The following is an 18,941-nucleotide window of genomic DNA, read 5'->3' on the forward strand; positions in this document are numbered from 1 at the left end:
TTGTAGATTTATTCAGTTCTTATTAGTCACATTCCTTTCAGTCGACTGAAAATGTACGTAAAATGGGCCAATCCGCATTCTTTTTTTTAAAAGGTGCGCTATTTAAAACGGCAGCATGAAACTGTAGGTCCCTTCTCTTCCAATTTGCTGTGTCCGTTTTGATCTTAATCCATAAACGGAGAGACCTACAATTTTATGCTGCTGCCCCCGACCGACAGACTGTTTTTTTACACACACAAATACACAACACTAACCACCTTTTCACATGCCCTATTAAACCCACTCATCTAACACCCTTTTCGATCGGGACCCAACCTGTCGAAACAGCAAGTTTCCTGAGCCTATCGTTAGATGAGGTAGGTGAAGATGACCGGTGATCGACATAACTCTGGCAGGGATATGTATACTGCTACAACAACAACAACAACAACAACAATCTAAGGACTATGATTTGGGGGCATGCACATGCATTGTCCGGTCCCTTAATGGGGGTACCTGTTGTTGTTGTTGTAGCAGTATCTTCGCCCTGTCAGTGTAGTGTAATCACCGGTCGTCTTCGTCTAGCTCATCTAGGGGTAGGCCCAGGAAACATGCTGTTTCGACAGGTTGGGTCCAGAGGGAGAGGGGGGTTAGATGAGTCGGTTTAAGTGGGCATGTGGAGAGGTGGTTAGTGTCGTGCGGGGTACCTTCACATGCCGGACATGTGTTTGGTATGTCGGGGTCGATTCTGGATATGTAGGAGTTTAACCTGCTACAGTATCCAGAACGTAATTGTGCCAAGGTTACGCGGGACTCTCGGGGAAGCTGGAGCTCTTCGTCTGCAATAGGTGGTGGTTGGACTCCGGTAACGGCATTCGGGGGTCGGGAGCTTAAGAAGGTGGTAAGGGTCTCCCGATGAATGTCATTTTTGGCCTGTCTGTACACTGTCCGACCCTGGAGTGGTCTGTCTGTTTTGTCCAGGATCTCGTCCACGTAGTTGAGGAAGTGCCTCCTGATGTGCCTGGGAGGTGGCTCAGGCTCAAGCAGGTGTCTGCATGGGTGAGGCCTACGGTGACACCCTAACAGAGACTGCTTGCTGAGCAGTTTGTTATGTTCTCGGGAAGCATGTGAGCCTCGTCATGCAGGTGTTGTATTGGGGACATCAGGAGACATCCTGTCGCGGTCCTAATTGCAGTATTTTGGCAGGTCTGGAGCTTCGACCACTGCGTATCACTGGTTCCGGGCGGCCAGACAGGCGGCTTTGTCCAGGTGGTAAAAAGGGTCGCCGTGGACTTAGTGGGAGAAAGTTTTAGGTTTCTCGCAGTGAAGAAGCGAGAAAGTCGGGCGAGGTAGTCGTTTACTTTGGTGCATAGGCCATCAATGTCATTGCCCGACGCCATTATCGTGCAGTCGTCGGCGTATGAGACCAGTGAGACTCCCTCTGGTGGCTGGGGGAGTTTCGAAATGTAGAAATTAAAAAGCAAGGGTGAAAGGACACCACCATGCGGTACTCCCTGCTTTATTTTTCTCTGTTTTGACGTTTGGTCTCGAAATATCACTGACGAGTGACGACCACTCAGGTAGTTCGCGGCCCACCTCTTCAGCCCTGGCGGGAGTCACCTACTACCAATCGGTTTTCTCCCCTGATGAGCGCATCAATATCAGGGAGATATCCTGCCCGGCACCAGGTGACAGGGGGTATAGATATTATAAATTTCGAGCTCGGCATCGCCTGACCGGACAGCTATACCTTGACATTCTAAGGTGCTGTACCTGCGGTCGATGCCTTCATCGATGAGACGATACTGCACTGAATGGGTGACTATGAACGCTAGGCTACCACCGTTGTCTCGCTCGCGGTCCTTTCTATGCACATTGTAGCCGTCCCTGGTAATCAGGGGGGAGCTAGCGTGCAGTTTTGTCTCTTGGACCGCAGCTCCGGCTCATGAAGTCGAATATTTCATCAATCTTGCTCGTGAGAAGATTGAAGATTCGCGGGAGAATGGTCGTATCTCGGGGGGTCAGGGATGCGTGATGCTGTCTACGTTGGTCCTGCTGTGCGTTCCGCAAAATTGGTAGTGCCCTGATGTTGACTGGCGGCCGCGCCACTGGGGGCGGTTGCAAGTGCAGAGCTCTGCAGCAGGGGGCAACGAAGTCGCGTGTCCACTCACGGGTGGTGTGCAGGCCGGAGCACCTCCGAAAATGGCACCAGCCACTGCAAGAATTGCATTGGACAGCTGTCAAGTTCCGAGGAACTACAGTCTGACACACGGTGCAGACTGTGCGGGGGACCAAGAGCTGCTGGTTTGTCCCCGCACTGGGGTAGGAGCAGGAGGGTTGTTGGTCAGAGAGGGAGTTGTGTTGCTCGTGGGGGCTCCTTACCGTTGAGGTGTTGTTGGTGGCGGCAGTGTGACGCGCCGGCACTGAGGGCAGTGTCGCCGTTGAGGCAGGGGCCGCCTGTGAGCGAGAGCAACACGTGGCCACATACCTTGTGGACCACTCCCTGTGAATCTTAAGGCCTGAGCAGGTCTTAAGATGGCACCACCCGTTGCACTTATTACAGCTAACCGAGGTGGAGTTCGGGTGGAGCCGTTTGTGGCAAATGCAGCAGTAAAATACTTCTGATCCGGGGTTGGGCCCGACGCCAGCCCGGAAGAGATGTATTTGGAGCAAACTTGCTGCAATGAGTTGCTCCTGTGACGAAAGATTGGGGGTGGGATATGGTACACTAGACACCGAGTCATTCCGGTAACGTAGAACCGGCTGCCATGGGAATGATGGGTACCTCTGCCCGGTTGGTTAATGTTCTCCGAAGAACAAAGGCTGACATCACTTAAATTCAGGAGGTGCGATGGACGGGGCAAGGCAGGAAACACATTGGGCCTTGCGACTGCTACAGCCTTGTAAAGGAGCATAAACTCGGTGTTTGTAGTGGGAGAGAGATGTCGTCACCAAGTCACATCCAAGCGAAGTTTTCAACATCTTGCTCATCTCGGCGAGGGCGCAAGTCCCGACGGAAAATAAGGACGATGAGATCAATGATTGGAACGTTTCTATGAGCATTGTCTCCGCCACGACATAAAAATCGTGCTTGGCGACTTCAATGCCACGACGGGCAACGAGGGAGTTTTTGGTCCCACATCCGATAACGAACAGAGGCTGATCGACTTCACATGGGCTCGAAACTTGTTAGTCTGTAGTACCAGATTATATATATATATAATTGACGCGTACACCCTTTTTGGGGTTTTGGCCGAGCTCCTCCTCCTATTTGAGGTGTGCTTCTTGATGTTGTTCCACAAATGGAAGGACCTACACTTTCAAACCGACTCCAAACGGCAGATATTTTTATGAGGAGATTTTTTCATGGCAGAAATGCACTCGGAGGTTTGCCATTGCCTGCGTCAGCTTCTATGCAAAATATGGTCGGATGAAAGAAGGCCTGCCGATTGGAATTTAAGTGTGCTCTGCACAATCCATAAGAACGGTGATTCTGTAATCTGTGTCTGTTACCGAGAAGACTAATCGTCTTCTAAAAGTCTACCATCGACCAAATATTCACAATACGCCAAGTCTTGGAAAAGACTCACGAAAGGATAGTCGACACATACAACCTTTTTGTCGATTTTAAAGCTGCATTCGACAGGACAACAAAAGGAGTTATCTGTATGCCGCTATGTCTGAATTTGGTATCCCCGTAAAACTAATACGGCTATGCAAAATGACGTTGCCCAATAGTAGCATCGCCGTCAGAATTGGGAAGAACCTCTCCGAGCTGTTTGATAACAACAAGGTTTCAGACAGGGTGACTCGCTGTCGTGTGACTTCTTTAACCTGATGTTGGAGAGGATCGTACGAGCCGCAGAACTTAATCGCTCAGGCACAATTTTTTATAAGAGCGTACCATTGACATCATCTGCCTTAACAACCGCTCTGTTAGTTCTGCTTTTTTCCAAACTGGGTAAAGAGGTAAAGCGAATGGGTCTGGTGGTGAACGAGGACAAAACGAAATACTTCCTGCCATCCAACAAAGAGCCGGCGCACTCGCGCATCGGCACCCACGCCAGTGTTGCCAGCTAGGATTTCGAGGCTGTAAAGACTTCGTTTATTTAGGAACCGAACGAACATTAACACTCATAACAATGTCAGCCTTGAAATCCAGCGGAGAGTCTCTCTTGCCAACAAGTGCTACTTTGGACTAAGTAGGCAATTGAGTAGTAAAGCCCTCTCTCGACAAACAAAACTATTGTAGCACTCTACAAGGCTCTCATCATGCCCGTCCAAAAGTATAGCGCAGAGGCGTGGACGATGACAATATCCGATGAAGCGTCGCTTGGAGTGTTTGAGAGGATTCTGCGGAAGATTTTTGAACCTTTGCACGTTGGCGACGGTGAATATCGCTGACGATGGAACCATGAGCTGTATGAGCTTTACGACGACATAGACACAGCGCAGCGAATAAATATCCAGCGGCTTTGTTGGCTGCGTCATGTCGTCCGAATGGATAAAATGCTCCGGCTGTGAAAGTATTCAGGAAGAGGAAGGTCTACTCTTTGTTGGATATATTAGATAGATATTTGACTTCACTTGGCGTATCCAACTACCGCCCTTTATTAGATTCGGCCAAAATCGTTTAAGCGGTTATAGCACCAATCAATAAGTTTGGACGAGTTTTATTTAGTCCTTATTGAGATACCCGCATTTGCATCGTTGTTTCCTTTTATTTTATTTTTTTGGATCAGTATTTGGACTAAATATGAGTTGCTTTGGCTTATTTATAACAGAGCTATCACGTTTATTTTTTTTTATTTATTTTTTTTGAACACTACCATTTTATGGGAGATGGGCGTGGGTATTGAGCGACTTGGCCCATTTTTGATACCAACCTACCTTGAAGTATTATGCGTATCGAGTTTCAAGCTTTGCTTTAAAGCGCTTATGAAATCAGACTTTTAGTTCAAGAAGACACTAATGGACAATAGGATGTTGTTTTCTTTGATATATTTATTTAATGTCGTCACTCAAATTATTTATGTGCTTGCAATTGTTTGTGTTATACACACATTTCTATTTTTGCAAAAAAGGATGTCTATGTTTAGTAATAATAATATATGTATTTTCTTAGATTAATAATCAATGTGAAATAAAAAAATTAAACTTATGTAAACGATCTAATTCCGATTTTTTTTTTCTAGCATTCTATTATATAAAATTGGTATTTTTAAAATAGGATAATTGTTATATGATTATGTGCATACTCGTAGTAGGCATTTCCCACATTTTGGGGAAAATTAAAAAAAAAAAATTAACGTTCTAGCAGCATCAGAAAATGTATGAAGGTCACTCTCAACGGATTCATCATTTACAGATTTTAAGGGGAGCGAACCTTGTACCAAGAAACAACTGTTTAATCAATCTCGTATACTTCATTATGTTTAAATCCGGTTGGAGCTGCATTCAATACTGCACCAGATGGGGCAGCTGCCGGGTTTTGATCCACTACTGGCGGCTGTTGTCCATCCGGCCCAACAGCTGCTTGGTAGTAGCCTGCTGCACTTGGATTCTGATTTGCGAACAACAGGGGGCTCATATACATACCGCTGGGATGGGCGAGTGTGGCGTGTAAGGATAAAAGATCTTTATACATTGCAGGATTGTTGTTATTCATTTCGGTATACAAATGTTGCAAGTATGTGGGCACAAGCTGTACGGCTTGATTTTGTGTTATTTCTGGATGATCCTTTACTATCTTCATATTTAGTAGCTGCAACAGAATATCCGAACGGAAACCAAAGATGCGATTAGAGGTTACACCACCTGCAGCGTTACCAAATTGGCCACCAAAAGCACTTCGGTCGTAAGACATGTATTGGGCTGTTTGGACACTACGCGTCTTTTCGGCTTCATATTCCGCCCAAGCAGCCTTGCGTTCGGCGTCGTTGAGATTCTCACTTTCCTCGTTCTCTAAAAGTGAGTCATGCTCATGATATTTAAAAATCAAAGAGTCATGTTTGCTAAGCAGCTCTGCAAATAGGCGGTCCTTGGGCAAAATCGGTATTTCTCGTTCAGTGGCTGGCTTTAGTTCAAAGGAGTAAAGTTCTTGAAGATCGGATTGATTATAGTGGCGAGATATTTGTTGCTCATCTATTACGCGCTTAGCCGTTGCCTGTTTTGCCACTTGACGCTCGTAAACCTTCTGCTCCATGGTACCCATGGCTATAAGACGATAAATATAGCATGGCTTCTCCTGACCAAAGCGATAAACCCGAAAAATGCTTTGAGTATCGTGGGAAGGATTCCAAGAAACATCGAAAATGACCACACGATTTGCTGCAACCAAGTTGATGCCCAAGCCTCCAGCTCGTGTAGAGATGAGGAATAGGCGACCACGTAAATTGCCAACATCGTTGAACTTCTTACACATAGCCTCACGACTTTCAACAGAACAAGAGCCGTCAAGGCGGTAATAATCTATACCCGGCTGCCAAAAGCCTTTAAAATCGCCAACATTACCTGAAGAAAACACAAATCATTTAGTAAATCCACGCTATTCATAAGTTCTGTTGTTACCTTCGTATTCGTATCCTCTCGTCTTACTGTCTATTAATGCCAAAAAATGTTCAATGACGTCAATAGATTGCAAGGACTGTGAAAACACTAGAAGTTTGTCGCCAATAATCTCACATTCTTGCAACAAATTCATTAGTATCACCAATTTCGGGGAATGATTTATGTTGTTTAACTCTTTTTCATCAACCAAACACTTCCACCATTCTGATGGATCAGCTTCTGGTTGAGACGGTTCCAATTCTTCTACGTCACTTTCTTTGTCTGCCTGTTTACCACTCCGTGTACGAGTGCCTTTAGCACCCTTCCGTGCAGTGGCATTGCCGCTGCCCTCACCGCCGCTAGGGAATGACTTCGATGAATCAACCGATGTATCAGATCCAGTGCCAGTCTCTGCCTCGTCATCATCGTCGTCACAAATAAAATCCTCCATTGAATCGGAGTCATTAGCCTGCTGCCGCTTGCGAATAACCGTGTCACTGTTCTTTCGTAAATTCATCGGATGAGTCCAAATTCGACGCAAATCCTGAAAATCTTGAAATAATCGTGCGCCTTTTCCGGTAATATCACTAAAGTCACGCTGGGTCCTCATGTAATATTCGTATATCTGCTGTTGCAGTTCAGACAGAGTTGTGTAAACAGTGTATTCGTGTTTCGGCGGTAGATAGGGTGCCAGCACCGAATAATCGCGCCGTTGAATGCAGCCTTCCAACATTTTGTGTAAAATATGGGATCGATGCTTCATCAAGCGAATATCTCGCTCGGTTGAATCTGTATACTGGCCATTGGTAATCGGATTTACAAAACGATTTAAATACTCTTTATAGGTGCCAAGAAGATTGGGTTTAATGAACTGTATCATGCAATAATCTGCAATAAAAAAATTTATTAAATTTCATATTGAAAACAAAAAAAAAAAATGTATTAAATTTCATATTGAAAAACAAAAACCAAAAATAAATAAATATTAAATTTCATATATTATTAAAAAAAAGTATTAAATTTCATATTAAAAAAAAAATTATTAAATTTCATATTAAAAAAAAAATTATTAAATTTCATATTGAAAAAAAAAAAAAAATAAAAAAATATTAAATTTCATATCGAAAAAAAAACATTAAATTTCATATTGAAAAGAGGGTATTAAATTTCATATTAAAAAAAAATTATTAAATTTCATATTAAAAAAAAAAATACTAAATTTCATATTAAAATAAACAAAAAAAATTATTAAATTTCATATTAAAAAAAAAGTATTAAATTTCATATCGAAAAAACCAATGTATTAAATTTCTTATTGAAAAAAAAAAAAACCAAAAAATTTATTAAATTTCATATTAAAAAAAACGGTATTAAATTTCATATTGAAAAACAAAAAAAAAATAAAATATTAAATTTCATACCGAAAACAAACGTATTAAATTTCATATTGAAAAATAAAAAACAAAAACAAATATTAAATTTCATATTGAAAACAAACGTATTAAATTTCATATTGAAAAACAAAAAAAAAAAAATATTAATTTCATATCGAAAAAAAAAATTATTAAATTTAATATTGAAAAAAAAAAACATGTATTAAATTTCATATTGAAAAAAAATTTATTAAATTTCATATTATAAAAAAAAACAACAAAATTTATTAAATTTCATGTTGAAAAAAAAACGGTATTATTTTGAAAAAAAAAAGAAAAAAATTATTGAATTTCATATTGAAAAAAAAAAAAACGATTTAAATTTCATATTGAAGAACAAAAACAAATATTAAATTTCATATTGAAAAAAAAGAGTATATAAAACAAAATTATTAAATTTCATATTAAAAACAAAAAATGTATTAAATTCGAAAAAAATGTATTAGATTTCATATTAAAAAAAAATTTATTAAATTTCATATTAAAACAAAACAAAAATGTATTAAATTTCATATTAAAAAAAAAATTTATTAAATTTCATATTGAAAAAAAAAAAAAAAAAAAAAACAAAACGGTATTAAATTTCATATTGAAAAAAAAAACGTATTAAATTTCATATTGAAGAACAAAAACAAATATTAAATTTCATATTGAAAAACAAAAAAAAAAAACAAATATTAAAAAAAAAAATTATTAAATTTCATATTGAAAAAAAATAGTGAAAGAATATCGACAATGTCTCAAAGACTTTAAGAAAGCTGTCAGAAGTGCAAAACGCACATCCTGGCGATCATACACTCAAGAATTAGAGAACACTTCAGAAGTAAGCAGTCTACGCAAGATTCTTGCATCAAACCCAGTCTCTCCCAGTTTTATCATGACTCAAGATGGAACTTGGACTACTTCAACTGACCACACTCTTAGAATACTTCTAGAATCTCACTTTCCAGGCTGTGTTGCCAACTTACCTGCACTTCCCAGCACTCTTCAGAGTAATTATGGGAATAGATCAGATCTAATCAGCTCTAATAGCATCTCTACAGCAATACTAAGTTTTAAAAAATTTAAATCACCAGGTCCTGACAACATCATTCCAGCAGAACTTCAAGAAGGACTGGAAATTCTACTGCCTTGGTTAACAAGGATCTTTAACAAGTGTTTAAATCTCTCTTACCTTCCGACAATTCGGAAGAAATCGAAGGTAGTATTCATTCCGAAAACGGGGAAGCCTTCACACTGCAAACCAAACGACTTCAGGCCCATTAGCCTAACCTCTTTTTTGCTTAAAGGCTTTTGAAAAAGTCTTAGATGAGCAAATCAAAACCCAACTTGATACTAAGTTGCTATCTGAGGCACAACATGCCTACACTAAAGGGAAATCGACTGAGACGGCACTTCATTCACTGGTGCAAACAGTGGAAACTTCCCTTCACAATAAGGAGTACTCTCTTGTCGCATTTATGGACATAGAAGGTGTTTTTAATAATATTGAACCCAACGCTATTTTGTCTGAAATTGCCAAATTGGGTATTAATTACTCCATCCGAAAGATGATCGAACAAATGCTCCAAAATAGAATAATCACTTCAGAGCCTGGGTTAAGCCGCATGAGAATGTACGGCGTCAAAGGCACTCCTCAAGGCGGAGTACTTTCACCCCTTCTCTGGAATCTCGCTGTAAACAGTTTGCTTCGAAATCTCGAAAAAGCAGGCTGCAAGGTTGTAGCCTATGCAGATGATATTGCTCTCTGCGTGTCAGGCAAACACCTGAATACCCTCACTGAGCTCATGCAACGCTCAATCAATATTCTGTCAAAATGGTGCACCGAATGCGGACTAAATGCCAATCCAGCAAAGACAGATCTTGTTCTCTTCAATAGGAAACAACAATCTCCTCCACTGCAAACAATAACTTTAAAAGGGGAATCATTACTCCTATCTGATTCAGCTAAATATCTAGGAGTTATTCTAGATAGGAAGTTGAGTTGGAAATTGAACATCGAAAACAGATGTAAAAAAGCTTTCATAGCTCTTTATACTTGTAAGAAAGCTGTAGGCAAAACCTCGGGGTTTTCACCTCGGATCATTTATTGGATATATACCTCGATCATCAAACCGATACTCTTCTACGGTGTGGTTGTATGGTGGACAGCACTCGAAAAACGGTGCAGAGTAGCCACAATTGATCGAGTCCAAAGAACAGCCTGCCTCCTGATAACAGGATGCTTAAGTACAAAACCTACTAAGGCTCTAAATACGTTGCTTCACTTGTTCCCTATCGATCTGGCTGGCAAAGCGATTGCAGCGAAAGCAGCGACACGCATGAATGCTATATCGAAATGGAATAAGTATCTTGGCCATTCGGCCATACTGAACAGGAACACTGTTATCTCTTCCGACATAGACTATCATGTAAGTCTTCCATCACCACCCTTGCTATTTTCCTGTTCACTCCCAACTAGGGAAGAATGGAAGACAAATCTAACCGAAATCGATGGCCCTCTGATTATATATACAGATGGTTCAAAACAAGACGGCAAAGTGGGATTTGGAATCTTTTCCAATTCCCCTCACATCAATCTATCATTTAGATTACCCGACTACTGTAGCGTATTCCAAGCGGAAGTATGCGCTATCTGGTATGCTGCGAAAACTCTCTTAGAAAATAGAATATCACTAGAGGATATCCGCTTTTTCATCGACAGTCAAGCAGCCGTTCGAGCACTCAGCTCCTCTTATACCCACTCAGATGTGGTTCGATCCTGTCTCTTATCTCTTAACGAGATAAGTGTTCAGAATTCTGTCCAAGTTATCTGGATACCGGGTCACAGTGGATTCGAAGGTAACTGCAAAGCTGATGAGCTCGCAAGAGTTGGAGCTGCGCAATCAAATGTTAGTAACTTACCCACAATCCACATTCCGCTCTCAACATGCAAATTGCTCATTGATCGAGAATTTCACAGCATTGCTGATCGGAGGTGGCGAGTGGAAACTACTTGCGTTACGACCAGACAAATCTGGCCATCCTATAATACAATCTGAAACAGACAAAAACCCTTATAAGTCTTTCGAAACACGAACTAAGACATATAATATCTCTCATCACCGGCCACCTTTTGGGCACTCACGCACGTTGGCTCGGGGTTCCTCAAAACGATCTGTGCAGATACTGCAAGGACGAAGATGAGGAAGTATCGAGCAGACATTTGCTGTGCAGTTGTCCCGGTCTAGCCAGAAGTCGACTCGCTCTTCTTGGCTCTCCAACAATTGACAATCTTTCAGTACTCTCGGACCTGAGAATCGAATCTCTCATCAAATTCTCGAAACGAATTAATATCTTTGACCAAAATCTACAATAAAAATCTCGGTTAGGTGGGGAAATCATTTAAAATAATGAGCTCTAGGGCAACACAACGGACCCAACTTGTGGTCTATGTGGCACTCCTTAAACCAACCAATCATTAAATTTCATATTAAAAAAAAAAAACAAAAAAATTTATTAAATTTCATATTGAAAAAACAAACAAAAAAAATCTATTAAATTTCATATTAAAAAAAAAATTTTATTAAATTGCATATGGAAAAAAAAAAATAAATTTGATATTGAAAAACAAAAATTTATTAAATTTCATATTGAAAAAAAAAAAAAAAAAAAAAAAAAACAAATGTATTAAATTTGATATTGAAAACAAAAAACAAAAAAAAAGTAATTACTTTGAAAAAAAAAAGATTAAATGAAAAAAAACTACAAAAATGTAAGTATTCAATTTCATATTGACAATATGTTTAAAATATTAAATTGTGGCTAACTGTTTATTGATATATGCAAAACTAGGTTAGGAGATTGATAACATAAAATGCTCAGAACGGCAGATGATTTTTATCAAGCTTTTTATGGCAGAAATGTAGCCGGAGAAAGGTCATTTTCTGCCGACGCACCGCTGTTGGAAAATATTTGAGGCTTTATGTCCACAGTGGGCATCGTGGACATTTTTTAAGCAATGGTGCAGTACCAATCTGAGAATACCTCCGAAATATTTATGTATGTACACATCGCACCCTAAATACAAAAGGGTCACAACTCAAAATGTTCCTTCTGCTCAAATATGAACGAGACGTTATCAATAAAACGGTCCGCGGATGACATATGGCAAAAATAAATTTTTTGTTTTTTGGTAGGACTGTTATAAGCTTACATGGCAAATTTCAGCGTGATATGCCACATAGTTTGTTTTCTGTGCTGCTGTAAACAAGTCAAGCTCGAGTGTGGAAAATTTTGAGTTGTGACCCTTTTGTATTTAGGGTGCGATATATGCACCATATTATGAGTCAAGCCACAACTTTTCTAACAGAATTTTATTTTGCGTCATAATGATTCTCTTCCACAGGCGAATGAAAAAAAAAACAAAAACAAGCAAAATGAGTGAATGGAAATAAATGCGCACATTCAAGTAAACAGCACACCATCTAGTCTACGCAGTAAAGCACGGTAGAAAAAATGGCCGAATGAAATACGAGTCGCATCGATTGTTTTAGTCCTGCTTATAGTTACACCTTAGCATTTCAAAGTAATTACTGCGATTTCACTTTGCATTTTGATAAGGAAAAATAAGAAAATTATGCAGTTATGTAGCTATGGTAAATTGTAATAGCGATCGCTCCTTGGCAAGCAATGGCAAGCCTCCGAGTGCAGTTCTGCCATGAAAAAGCTCCTCCATCAAGACGTAAGCCACAAATAGGAAGGGAAGCTCAGCCAAACACCTACTATCAGAGGAATACCACCACATATGACGCGCCTTTAGTTATTCTCTGCAACATTAATCCGCCTCGATTATAGAATTATAAAATTTATAATTATAATTCAGAACCTGTAACTTCTATTCATCGGTGTTGAAAGGATTACCTAATGTGTAAAACAAGTCCCAATAAAACGCAACATAGCCGCGAAACAGACAGGTGCTTTTCTTCTGGCCGAACCAGGCCTAGATGTCTACTGGGCTTCTCTAGCCAACGCACCCCCGCTTCGTTTCCACGTACACTCGCCGACTAGCGAGGACTTAACCTCAGGAGATGACAAAGCCTCGAGTACAGCCTGCTGCTCAAAATGGCCATTCGCTCATTTCGGAGGCTTCTCCGAAAATTCATCTTGCACATAGACAGATGGCATACACCTCAGCTTGGAAGATATGAGGAAAGGAGCAGTTGACATTTCATTTTAAGGGGAAGTTACAAGTTTTTATTAAACAAGCATGCATTTTGAAAAATCTGAATATACGGAACAAGATTTTTATGAGTGGGAGAGATTTTTCGGGAAACCGCATTCCAAGTTCGTTTTAATTTATATTTAAAATATATGTATATTACTTGCATGGAGAACATACGTCTGTTTAAAAATGGTTTGTGAAAATGCGCTCATGTGCAGATATTTCGAAATACATCGAAATGGACATTACCATACGACATGACATACATACATACATCTGCGTTCGAAATAATAGGAGCATGAACAATGAAGTTTTAACTTGTTTTTGTATTTCATTTATTTTTTGTTTCAATTTGTTCTTGTATTTAATTTTTTTTCTTTTTATAAGAGTGTGATACTTGAAAATTCACAAACATTTATCCAGTGTAAAGAAAATACATCAAATTTTTCTACTTTTTATTCAGAATTTTTAGAAAAATTCTGGGTATTTAGTTTTGTAACAAATTCAATATTAGTATAACAAAATTTTCGTTGATTTTGGACAATTTTTTTTCGCGAAGAGTTGAGAATTTTTTCCATACAAAATACTTTCGAACAAGTCCTTTATATGCGAAAAAATCTCAACGTCGTAGGCAAAAGAAGTTGTCAAAAGAGAACGCGATTTTTGAGTGACTTCAAACTTACACTTTATAGCATTAAACTTGAATGGGCCAAAAAACTGCATACCCAGTAGTTTTCTAAGGAATCTGGTTTTCATTTTCTACGCTGAATGCAAGCACTGTTAAAGAAATGTTATACCATATCGCAATTTAGGAAAAATTTGTGTAAAAAAGTGCAGTTCTACAGATTTCTTCAATTGATGGTGGATAAGCGAAATGTGACTGAAATTTAGGAACTTTTTATGAGAAGACCCTATTACAGGGTGGGCCATGTAGCGTTTGCTTTTTGAACCACCTATTTTTTTGAGAATGGTAACACAAATGACATGTCAAATGTGTTCATAATTTACTTAAAGGCTTGACATTTACGAAATGGGACGCTATACGCTTCAACAAAATTGGGAAATATTGAAAACCTATTTCCAAAGTGGTGAGTATTCTATATCTTTTCTGATTTTCACATCGGTGGCTACGTCAATAAGCAAATTTGTCGGATTTGGGGCTCAGAAAATCCATACGTTACTGTAGAGAAGCAAATGCATCAACAACGAGTCACTGTTTGGTGCGGTTTTTGGTCTGGCGGCATCATCGGGCCATTTTTTTTTCGAAAATGAGCAAGGAGCCGCGGTTACAGTAAATGGCGAGCGTTGCCGTGACATGCTCAACGAGTTGTTTCCAAAAATTGAAGAGGATGACATGGACGACATTTGGTTTCAACAGTACGGTGCAATTTGTCACACTGCCAAAGTTACACTCGAACTTTTGGCTACCGTTTTTGAAAACCGAATAATCAGCCGAAATTCCGATATCAATTGGCCGCCTCGGAGCTGTGACTTAAGCCCGTTGGATTATTTTTTGTGGGGAGCCGTTAAGGACAAATGCTATGCGAACCATCCAGAGGCGATTGATGCTTTAAAACACGAAATCGAAGTTGCCATTCATGAAATTGGAACCCAAACAATCGAAAATGTGCTTAAAAATTGGGTTGATGTTGTTGTTGTTGTTGTAGCAGTATCTTCGCCCTGTCAGTGTAGTGTAAATTACCGGTCGTCTTCGTCTAGCTCATCTAACGGTAGGCCCAGGAAACTGGCAGTTTCGACGGGTTGGGTCCAGAGGGAGAGAGGTGTTAGATGAGTGGGTTTGATGGGGCATGTGAAGAGGTGGTTAGTGTCGTGCGGGGTACCTTCACATGCTGGACATATGTTTAGTATGTCGGGGTCGATTCTGGATAGGTAGGAGTTTAACCTGCTACAATATCCAGAACGTAGTTGTGCCAGGATTACGCGGAACTCTCGGGGAAGCTGGAGCTCTTCGTCTGCGATAGGTGGTGGTTGGACTCCGATAACGGCATTCGGGGGTCGGGAGCTTAGGAAGGTGGTAAGGGTCTCCCGATGAATGTCGCTAATTGCCTGTCTGTATACTGTCTGATCCTGGAGTGGTCTGTCCGTTTTGTCCTGGATCTCGTCCACGTAGTTGAGGAAATGTTGGGTTGATCGAATGGCCTACTGTAAAGCCAGTCTTGGCAGTCATTTGAACGATATTATTTTTCATTCATAAATGACAATGTTCAATCTTCAAAATAAAAAAAAAATTTGAAAAAATACCCTATACTTAAAATGCCAAACTATGAAAGGACTACTAAACTAAATAACAAAATCACATAACTATTATTAGGTAGCAGTTGTTAAATATTTGTTTGTAATCGAATATAATCCGAGTGAATAGCAAAATCACTTAAACTTACATTTACTCCAATCAGATCCTGAATATTCTGAGAATATATACTTTATATGTCCACAAGTTTATAATCTTATATTTACCCCTATTAAAGCAAATGAAACACTTACATTCTTTAAGATTATTCTGCAGGGGTGTACCAGTAAGAACAATGCGTCGTTTGGTTCTCATCTTTGTTACTGCTTTACTAATAGATGTTTTCTCGTTTTTTAGTAAGTGACCTTCGTCGCATACTACCAGATCTGGACCTGGATCGACCAGCGCTCGCTGCAATACCTCACGCTGTTTCTTGCGTAAACCCTTTGCCTTTTCATTGGCCAGTATGCGATACATGTCATAGCCGATTATGCATGCTCCACCCTCCTCAAACCATTCGTTTAATTTGAAAATGCGTGTAGGTTTGTCCTTATACTTGGACATATCATATACTTCTACACTACGTTTAGTGGCAAATCCTATCCAGTATTTGAATTCCCGTGCCCAGTTATTAAGAGTACTTAAAGGTGTTATTATTAATACGCGTTCCACGCCTGTTCGGCTTGAATTCTTCAATAAAGTGTGAGATAGTGTGACAATTTGCAATGTTTTTCCTAACCCCATACAATGAGCCAAAATACATCCGGATCCAGCATTATCTTCAGATTCTTTAATTGTTTCGAAACAAGCATCCCACATAAACTTAACACCGGTTACTTGATGCGGCTTCAATTTCTTTAAGATTCCCTTATCAACTTCAAGGAGGGGCTTTTTAGTTTCCTCATCGAAGTCAAGTACTAATTCAGTGACTTCAACATTTTCTGGCTTTTCATAGATTTGATTGTAAAGTCTTTGACGTTCCTCTATACGTTTGCGCCGTTCCTCCTCTTCCTTTGTGGCATTCTTTGTGCTTATGTCCAGATCCTTGGTTTTAATTATTTTGCGGATATGTTTGCGTTTGTTCTTATTCGTCTCATCGGCGTCTTCATCATCCGAGGATACACTCTTTTTGCCCTTCCCCTTTCCCTTAACGTTATCATTGTCGTCCCCATCACTGCTGTCTTTGCCACGTCGAAGGCGTCCTCGTTTTTTTGCAGCTGGCTGCGGTGCAAAGTCAGAGTCATCATCACTACTCTTTTTTCTTTTATTAAATACGCGTTTTTTACGCGCCGGTATCACTTCACTATCACTGCTGTTGGCATTCGACTCAACATCGGAATGTTCGTCAATGACGATATCATTCTCTTGAGTTATAGACTCAGATTCATCTGAATCCGAATTCATTACTTGGTCTTTAACTGATACTGCCGATCTTTTGGTAAAGTATGAACTGTTGTTGCTGTTGCTCCGATCGCGTTTTCCCTGCGCTTTTATTGAATTATCCTTACCATTAACTTTAGTACCCACCACTCTTTGGGTTGCGACGCTGGACGTTTGAGGAAAATGAGTGCGCTTTATGCGCACAGTACACTGCCTTATACGGGGTAGCTCTCTCAATGCTAGCGGCTGGTTCGGCTTTCCAGGTAGCGCCAATTCGTTTGATTTCGTCGAGATCGATTTCTTTACTTTTGGGGCTGACTCTTCTTTTTCTTGGTCTATCTCACTACCCTCACTATCACTTAATTCAATAAACCCACAATTACTTCGGTTCTTGCGTTCAGGCAATCGTCTTGTCTGATTCTGTAATTTGCTCAGTAGTATTGGCGGATTCGGGTTTCCGGGTAGAACTAATTCGTTCGATTTTAACGAGATTGATCTTTTTATTTTTGGAGTTGACTTTTGTTTCTCTTGGTCACTCTCCTCACTATCACTTAAATCAATCGAAGGATAAGTAATTCGGTTCTTGCGTCTTGTCTGTGGCTCTGATATTAAAATTTTCTTGTCGTTAGCTTTCTCCACTAATGGTTTCTGTAATAATTTTTCTATTGGTACAACTCGCAATTTAAATTCGTTTGCTGTTTTTTGTACACATAATGTAGGCTTATTCACTGAAGTGCTGTTGGATGTCGAATCACTAATTTCGCTATTGTTACTTTCGCCGTTGTTTTTGACATTGCTACTAGAACTGGATCCATTTTTATCTTGTTGTGTGGAATGAGATTTAGAGACTTTGATTAAAGAAATTATATTGTTTACTGTTATTGCCTATACTACCATTTAGCTGATTGTCTTCCGCTGAATTTGCATCAGAATCCGAGTTCGCTTTATCGAGGCCCATAGATGCAATTTCAAAGACGAATATAAAGCTCTTCTTTAGACAACGAAACGATTATTATTCTCAGCTGGGTTGGGCTACAGATTAGTTATATATGTAGCCGGGTACATTCAGTTTCTTGAATATCAGCTGGAATTAAGTCTGAAAACAGGAAACGATTTCATTTAAATTTTTATTTTTCGATTGCATCTTGATTAATCTTAAACAATTAAATTTCCATATATTTATATTGTATACTACAAATGAATGAATCCACATTAAGATTCAGCCCATCTCTCATTGTTTGTTTTCCCTTATGACCTCTTTCGACGTTGTGTCCTTCATGTAACAAAACTATTTCTGTTATTGGCTGTTTTTTCGTATCTATAAAGCCTGATTGTTTCAGCTGTTATATGCGATTTTTTATTTCACTTTTTCTGTGTTCTTTTCCACCAATAAATTGTTTTCTATGCCTCTAAAATGTACTAAAAGCGAGCTTCAATTTATTAAAAACCTATTCATCTCTTTTACTGCGAAACCTAAAATCACAGTTGCAGCCTATATTTCAATAGCAATCGCATATTTAAGTTAGTTTATTTGAATATGTCTTAACTATAACTGCTTCATTGAATTTCTAGCATATATTATATATTTAACGTCCCTAGGAACAAGTCTGTGTATTTTCTACGGATTTTCTTACCAAATTCAAGTGTTTTTTTTTTTTTGCAAGAATCAAACCCCTATCTTTCCCGAACACAAAAAGACGAAATGCTTCTCACATTTTTCTTTCAGTTTATGATCTCTATCAATTCAAAACTAGATAACAATGAAACAGTCTGCATAAATTTTATAATTATTTGATTTTTGCAATGTTTTTTCATACGCTCCCTTCTTAAACACACAAATTGCCAAACGCCGCTAAAAATCGGAATTTGTAACTTTTTCAGGTATACATAGATCAACTCAAAGATGTGTTTCGTGATCATAATGTTAGAGAGCATTCGCGTGTCGTAGAAAATCAATTATTCACAATAGTATTAGCAAAAATTATTTTGCAACTTGCATATTTAATAAAATCCTCAAATTAAAAGGGAGCGTATTCAAATTTACATTTTATTTCCACAAAGAAGATTTATTTAATATACAAAATAATGAAAAAAAAGAAAACGTAAATAACTACTTTGCTGCGCCTGCTGTTTTAATATAAACAAA

The 18,941-nt window shown here is 39.3% G+C and overlaps 1 protein-coding gene across 1 annotated transcript; it reads right to left on the bottom strand.

Annotated features, from left to right (window-relative positions):
- Positions 1–4,963: 4,963 nt before the first annotated feature.
- Positions 4,964–18,809, bottom strand: LOC129245682 (transcriptional regulator ATRX homolog). The gene is made up of 5 exons (XM_054884012.1): positions 18,430–18,809; positions 17,690–17,891; positions 15,670–17,616; positions 6,550–7,416; positions 4,964–6,492 (listed from the first exon to the last, which is right to left on the bottom strand). The coding sequence occupies exons 2-5, from the start codon at positions 17,751–17,753 to the stop codon at positions 5,387–5,389; spliced, it is 3,984 nt and encodes a 1,327-aa protein (XP_054739987.1). The 5' UTR covers positions 17,754–17,891; positions 18,430–18,809; the 3' UTR covers positions 4,964–5,386.
- Positions 18,810–18,941: the final 132 nt, after the last annotated feature.

This window comes from Anastrepha obliqua, chromosome 1 (assembly GCF_027943255.1).
Source record: "Anastrepha obliqua isolate idAnaObli1 chromosome 1, idAnaObli1_1.0, whole genome shotgun sequence".
Classification (NCBI taxonomy): Eukaryota; Metazoa; Arthropoda; class Insecta; order Diptera; family Tephritidae; genus Anastrepha; species Anastrepha obliqua.

Excerpts from the sequence above, each read along its gene's own strand:
- LOC129245682 (XM_054884012.1), bottom strand. The coding sequence starts at position 17,753 with ATGGGCCTCGATAAAGCGAACTCGGATTCTGATGCAAATTCAGCGGAA. Across the intron at positions 17,617-17,689 it reads GGAAGACAATCAGCTAAATG|ATAAAAATGGATCCAGTTCT; the intron begins GTAGTATAGGCA and ends CCACACAACAAG. Across the intron at positions 6,493-6,549 it reads GAGAGGATACGAATACGAAG|GTAATGTTGGCGATTTTAAA; the intron begins GTAACAACAGAA and ends TGTTTTCTTCAG.